The 7,583-nt window shown below is 39.2% G+C and overlaps 1 protein-coding gene across 1 annotated transcript; it reads left to right on the top strand.

The window, feature by feature from the left end:
- Positions 1 to 5,830: 5,830 nt before the first annotated feature.
- LOC132224449 (melanoma-associated antigen B10-like) lies at positions 5,831 to 6,874 on the top strand. Its single transcript, XM_059679646.1, has one exon. The coding sequence runs from the start codon at positions 5,831 to 5,833 to the stop codon at positions 6,872 to 6,874; it is 1,044 nt and encodes a 347-aa protein (XP_059535629.1).
- The last annotated feature ends 709 nt before the right edge of the window (positions 6,875 to 7,583 follow it).

Here is a 7,583-nt window from a genome sequence, read left to right on the forward strand (position 1 = left end):
ACCAGGCTATTTTGGTTATAATGGCTTTAAAATATAGTTTGATACCTGGTATTGTGATCCCTCCTACTTAGTTCTTATTTCTTAAGATTGCTGTAGCTTTTCAGGGTCTTTTATGGTTCAATATAAAATTTTTGGGTATTTGTTCTAGTCCTGCAAAGTATGTCATTGGTATTTTAATAGGGATTGCATTTAATTTGTAGATTGCTTTGGGTAGTATGGGCATTTTAATGATGTTGATTCTTCTAATCCATGACCATGATATATGCTTTCATTTGTTTATATCTTCTATTTTATTTTCAGTGTCCTATAGTTTTCCAAGTACAGGTCTTTTACCTCCTTGGTTAAGTTTATTTCTAAGAATATTTTTTTGTTGTTACAGTGGTAAATGGGATTACTTTTTTATTTTCTCTTTCTGAGACTGCATTATTGCTGTATAAAAATGCCATTGGTTTGTGGATGTTAATTTTGTGTCCTGCTACCTGAAATAATTCATTTCTTAAGTCTAGTAGTTTCCTGGTGGAGTCTTTACAGTTTTCTATATTCAATATCATGTCAACTAAGAATAATGAGACTTTTACTTCCTCCTTTCCAATATGAATGCCTTTTATCTCTTCTTGTCTGATTGCTGTAGCTAGGACTTCCAAGATTATGTTGAATAAGTATGGTGGAAGCGGACATCCTTGTCTTTTTCCTATTCTTAGGGGAAATGCTTTTAGTTTTTGCCCATTGAGTATTATGTTGGTTGTAAGTTTATTATGTTGAGTTAGGATCTCTCTATTCTCACTTTACTGAGACTTTTTTTAACCAAAAAAGGATGCTATATTTTTTCTAATGCTATTTTTGCATCTATAAATATGATAATGTGGTTTTTATATTTCAATTTGTTCATGGATGTGGATGTATCACATTTATTGATTTGTGAATATTGTAACAGCCTTGCATCCCCAGAATAAATCCCTCTTGATCATAGTGTATGATCTTTTTAATATATTGCTTTATCTGATTAGCTAATATTTTGTTGAGGATTTTAGCATCTGTGTTCATCAAGGATATGGGCCTGAAATTTTCTTTCTTTGTAGTATCTTTATCTGTTCTTGGAATTGGGATAATGCTGGACTTCGTAAAAAGAGCTTGGAAGTATTCCTTCCTCTTGAACTTTTTAGATTGCTTGAGGAGGATAGGTGTTAGTTCCTCTTTGAATATTTGGTAAAACTCACCTACAAACCCATCTGGTCCAGAACCTTTGTTTGCTGGAAGTTTTTTTAATTACTGCTTCAATTTTGTCAGTTGTTATTGGCCTACTATGATTCTTCCTGATTGAGTTTTGAAAGATTCTTTGTTTCTAGGAATTTGTCCATTTCATCCAGGTTTTCCAGTTTGTTGGCATATAGTTCTTCATAGTATTTGCTTCCAATCCTTTGTATTTCTGTGGTGTCCATTGTTATATCACTTCTTTCATTTCTGATTTTATTTATTTGGGTCCTCCCCTCTTTGTTTCTTGATGTCTGGCTAGAGATTCATTAATTTTGTTTATCTATTCAAAGAACTAGCTCTTAGATTTATTGTTCTTTTGTACTGTTTTGTTTTTGTTTTTTGTATCTCTGTCATTTATTTCAGATCTGATCTTTATTATTTCCTTCCTTCTACTACCTCTGGGCATTTCTTGCTGTTCTCTTTCTAAGTCATTTAATTGTAGAGTTAGATAGTTTATTAGTCTTTTTTCTTGCTTTTTGAGGTAGGTCTGTAGTGCCATGAATTTTCCTCTCAGGATTGCTTTTACCATGTCCCATAGGTTTCGGTGGTTGTGTGTTCATTTTCATTTGTTTCCAGGAAGTTTTTAATTTCTTGTTTGATATCATTGGTAATCCATTAATTGTTTAATAACATGCTATTTAGCTTTCATTTATTTTAGTGTTTTTTGAGTTTTTTATTGTAGTTGATTTCTAATTTCATGCAGTCTTGATCTGAGAAGATGCTTGATATTATATAAATCTTCTTGAATTTGTATAGACTTGTTTTGTGCCTTAACATGTGGCCTATCTTTGGGAATGTTCCATGTGCACTGGAGAAGAATGTATATTTTGTTGCTTTGGGGTGAAATGTTCTGTAAATATTGTTTAGATCCATCTAATCTAGTGTGTCATTTAAGGCCTCTGTTTCCTTGTTAATTTTTTGTCTGGAAGATCTATCCATTGATGTCAGTGGGGTGTTAAAGCCACTTACTATGACTGTATTGCTGCCAGTCTCTTCCATGAAGACCATCAAGAGTTTTTTATGTACTTGGATGCTCCTATATTGGGTGCATATATGTTTACAAGGGTTATATTTTCTTGTTGAATCATTTCCTTTAGTATTAGGAAAGTGGAATTTTTTGTCACTTGTGGCCTTTGTTTTGAAGTTGATTTTGTCTGATATGAGTATTGCTACCCCAGCTTTTTTTCTCCTTAACATTTGCATGGAATATATTTTTCCATCCCTTCACTTTCGGTCTGTGTGTATCTTTTGTTCTGAGGTTTGTCTCTTGCAGACAGCATATATGTGGCTCATGTTTTCTTATCCATTCAATCACCTTGTCTTTTAATTAATTTAATTTAAGGTTATTATTGATAGGTGTTTATTGCTATTTTTATTTTCTTTATGCCTATGATTCTCTCTCTCTTCTTTTCTTCTTCTTAAAGCAGTCCTTTTAACTTTTCTTGCTTTGCTGGTTTGCTGGTAATAGTTTCCTTTAACCTTTTCTTTCTTTCTTTTTTTTGGTCTGGAAAGTTTTTATTTTACCTTCAATTTTAAATGATAGCCTGGCTGGATACAGTGGTCTTGAATTTAGGCCCTTGCTTTTTATTACTTTGAGTACTTCATGCCACTCCTTTCTGGCCTGAATTGTTTCTACTGAGAAGTCAGTTGACATTCTAATAAGAACTCCTTTGTAGGTAATTTTCTGTCCCTCTCCATTACCTTTAAGATTCTTTCTTTGTCTTTAACATTTTCCATTTTAATTATTATGTGTCTAGGTTTGGATCTCTTTGTGTTCATCTTGCTTGGGACTCTCTGTATCGCCTGAACTTTTGTGACGTTTTCCTTCACCAGGTTGGGGAAGCTTTCTGTCATTCTTTCTTTTTTAAAAAAATATATTTTATTTATTTTTTACAGAGAGGAAGGGAGAGGGATAGAGAGTTAGAAACATTGATGAGAGAGAACATCGATCAGCTGCTTCCTGCACACTATTCCCTACTGGGGATGTGCCCGCAACCAAGGTACATGCCCTTGAACGGAGTCAAACCTGGGACCCTTCATTTCACAGGCCGATGCTCTATCCACTGAGCCAAACCAGTCAGGGTCTGTCATTCTTTCTTTAAACAGGTTCTCTGTTCCTTGCTCATCCTCTTCCCCTTTTTATATTCTATTCTGTAATGCAGACATTGTTACATTTCATATTGTCCCAGAGCTCCCTTAAGCTATCTTCCTGATATAATTCTTTTATCTATTTTCTGATCTAATTGGGTATTTATTTCTACCTTGTCTTTCAAATTACTGATTCAACCTTCTGATTCATCCAATCTACTTTTAATCCCTTCCTATGTGTTCTTAATGTCAGACATATCATTTTTCATTTCTGTCTGGTTCTTGTTCATGGCCTCTATTTCCCAAGTTCCTTAAGCATCTTTATAACCATTGATTTGAACTCTACATCTGATAGGTTGCTTGTCTCCATCTCATTTAGTTCTTTTTCTGGAGATTCCTTTTACCCCCCTCTCATTTAGGGCTTGTTTCTCTGTCTCCCCATTTTAGCTGCCTCTTTGTATTTGCTTCTATGTATTAGATAGAATGGCTGTGTCTCTCAGTCTTTGTGGAATGGTCTTATGTAGAAAGTGTCTTGAGGGGTCTGGTGGTATAGTCTCTTTGTTCACTTCTAGGAATGCCCTTTGTGTGCATTGTTTGGGCTCTCCTGTTGTAATTGGACTTGATTGTTGGTGTCCCATTTGTGGGAGGGATCTCCCCTCCAACTTGCTGCTTTGAGGTTCAACCTCAATGTCGTAGTGCCAGCTGTTATACTGGTGTTTTGAGTCTGCTATTTGTGAAGCTCGCTGGATTTTGTTCTGTTGTTGTTGAATCTTGTCCCTTGGTGTGTATATCCTGGGCCTCCTGGGAGCTTCTCTAGTGCAGGTGAATGTGAGTCACTGCCCCTTTCTGGCCCTGGGCAACCTGATTGAGGTCTGAGAGGTTGAATCTCCTCATAGAACAATGGTCAGGGACTCCTTAGCCCCGACCAGGGAAGTTGGGTATGCCTTGAGTCTCATACATTGATGGACCCAGTTCTGAGCTGTTTTCCTTTCCCACATGGAGCTGGTGCCACAGGTGTCAGCTGCAGGAGCTTGAGGTTCCACTGGCTGTTGCCTTACTGAGCAGCCTAGAATGATGTCTGCAGCAGGGACCCATACTGCTGTTTCTTTCCTATCAGGATCTTGATATCAGCTCTGGGAAATTTCTGCGATGGCAATAAGACCCATATGACTCCTCACTTCACCTTTTGGTGGGGGTGGATATGTGGGGGAGATGGGTGCATACATGCCTTGGTCTAAGGCTAGACAGTTCAGGTTAGCAGAGGGAGGAGTCTTAGGGGTGACTTTGAGTTTAGTTCAGAACCTTGAGCAAGGTCTGAAGTGAATTCCTCTTTTAGGGCAATAGAACCCCACAGAGAAGAACCCCTGGTATAAGCCCTAGCATCCCCTCAGCAGGGCTGCCAGGGTAAGATGCTCCTGACTTTATCCTCAGTAGTCACAGGGAGATAAGGATCCAATTAAAAGGAAGTTACTCAGGCCCTTCTAGATGTTAAAGTGAAGACTGAGGGGGGTACATAGTGTCAGGCCCTTCCTCTGTGTTCAGCCCTGGGGAGATATGTCATTCTGACCTTTTCCCTCCCCCCATAGTCCAGAATATCAGGTGCATGAGAGCCTTAGTCTGATTGTTCTAAGCTTCAAGCTTGAAGAAGGGAGGATAGAAGGCAATCAAGGGAAGGAGCCACATAAGCAACCTAAGGATTGAGGGAACCACTCATCAAAGAACAGATGGTATTTCATATAGCCCTATATGTGATATCATCCCTGGTTGAGTCCCTGGGGAAGATATGTAAAACTGAGGCCTTCCTAAACTCCTCCTCTGGACATTCAGGAATATGGTAGCCTTGCTCCAAGGGGATATGTCTAAGATCAGCTAAGGGAGCAGTCCAAGACCCGGCAAAAAACCAAGGTGAGGACTCTGAGTGAGGACAGAGAAGGTCACATAGAGCTCAGTGATTGTTGTCATCCCAGAGTATCCCCAAACAGTTGTGCTCAGATGAGGTTCCTCCTCAGTTCTTCATCCACAGTATCAGGGAGGTAAGGGCTTTGAAATGATGGGTCAGTATCAAAGCAGTTCAATTGAGAGAGCACTACAGAGCCTGGAAGTGGAAGTAATGGCCTTGACTGTGAACTGAAAAAACACACACAAACAAACAAACAAAAAAACCTGCTACTCAAAAATAGGAGAGGCTACACAGAGCCTGGACGTGTCAGACCCTGTATCAGCTCCATAAAGGCGTAGGTAGGGCTGGGAGGTTGCAGCCTAAGGAAAACTCCAGTTACCCTTACAGAGTCCTGCTGGGAAAGGCAGCTCAGAGAAGAGGAGTATCTTGGGTTCCAAGAGCAGTGCCCTCAAGTTAACCTGCAGAGATAGCTGTCAATAAAGTCCCAGGTAGTATCTCCCTGATAAGGGTATCACACCATTTCATCTTCTTTCCTCCAGGTCGCCTTCTTTTCCACACTCCTGCTTGCTGTCTCTGACTAGAGTCATCATGCCTCGAGGACAGAAGAGTAAGCTTCGTGCCCGTAAGAAACGCCGCCAGGCCAGAGAACAGAGTTGGGATCCAGTGGATGCTCAGGCCACTGTATCAGAGGAGGAAGAAGAGTCCTCTTCTTTCCCATCTCCTGATGTCAAAGATTATCTTCAGAGTTCACCTGCCAGTGGAACACCCAGCGGTCCTCAAGTGCTTGGGGAAGTCCACTCCACCACCGCTAGTGCTGAGGCTGTTTCAAGCACAAGATTTACTGAAGATGCCAGCGATCAATTGGAGGAAATGCTAAATGCCTTACATGTCGATGATATCGCTGAGTACTGGCACAGAGGCCCTCTGGATGAAAAGGTCATTATGCTGGTGCACTACCTGCTGTACAAGTATCAAAGGAAGGAGCCCATTACCAAGGTAGAGATGCTAAGAAATGTAATCCAGGGTTATAAGCGTAACTTCCATGAGATTTTCAAGAGCGCTTCTGAGTACTTGGAGTTGGTCTTTGGCCTTGATATGAAGGAAATGGATACCAACAGAAATACCTATGTCCTCATTAACAAACTGGAACTAAGCTGTGATTCGCAAGAAAACAGAGGTGTGCCCAAGACAGGTGTGCTGATGACAATCCTGGGTGTGATCTTCATGAGAGGTAATCGCGCCACTGAAGAGGACATCTGGAAAGTGATGAATATGATGGGGCTACATGATGGAAGGAATCACTTCATCTTTGGGGATCCCAAGAAGCTCATCACAGAAGATTTGGTGAAAAATGATTATCTGGTGTACCGCCAGGTGCCCGACAGTGATCCTCCATGCTATGAGTTCCTGTGGGGTCCAAGAGCCTACTCTGAAACCACCAAGATGAAAGTCCTGGAGTTTATTGCCAAGGCTAATCATACTTCCCCTAGTGCCTTCCCACCCTATTATGAAGAGGCTTTGAGAGATGAAAAAGAGAGAGCCCAAGCCAAATCTAAAGCCAGGGCTCAAATTGCTGCCATGGCCAGTGCACGCTCCAAGGCCATGGCCAACAGCCTTTCCTTGCCCAAGTAAATGCTAAGGAAGGTTATTTACCAGGTGTTTGAGGAGAACAGCTAATGTTCTCATTAGTGGAAGGTTGGGGTCAGTTTAGAGACCAGAGTTTATGACATGTTTATGTTTCCTGTTCTGTATAATAATTTGCATATTTGTCTAAACGTTGCTCCTTTTAATAGAAGGTTTAACTAACTTCTGAATCTGAATTAATGACTGATCTAAGTCACACATTTATTGATGTTTATAAGTTTTAAGAGTATGAGCTTTACTATTTTATGCCAACTGTAATTAAAAATACATTTTAACAAAATGGGAAAAATTATTAAGTCAATTACTCATTTGGGAAAGAATATTACGATTTTGAATTTTCTCAGTAGTTCATGCATCTAATAATTAGCCTAATAAATTTATATTTTAAAATTGCAAAAAATAGTTGTGCCATTTTAAGAACAAATGTGGAAATTTTCTGATTAGTTATTTGAAACAAGATGACAGTAGTGTATTGACTGGGCATGTTCTTGGAAATGTGAAAGGACTCCACATTAAAATAGTTGGGATAAAGAAGTACAGAAATAAATTAAAGGATGATAAGTTTTTGCAATCTCCTACCACTTTTAGTCTGTTGTTCTGTAATATGAAGAGAGCTATTTTTGGATGTGCTTAGATTATTCAAGAGTGTTGACTTAATTTCATCATAATAAATTAGTTCTCTTGCACATGGTGTCAT

The sequence above is a fragment of the Myotis daubentonii genome, chromosome X (assembly GCF_963259705.1).
Source record: "Myotis daubentonii chromosome X, mMyoDau2.1, whole genome shotgun sequence".
In the NCBI taxonomy this organism is placed as follows: Eukaryota; Metazoa; Chordata; class Mammalia; order Chiroptera; family Vespertilionidae; genus Myotis; species Myotis daubentonii.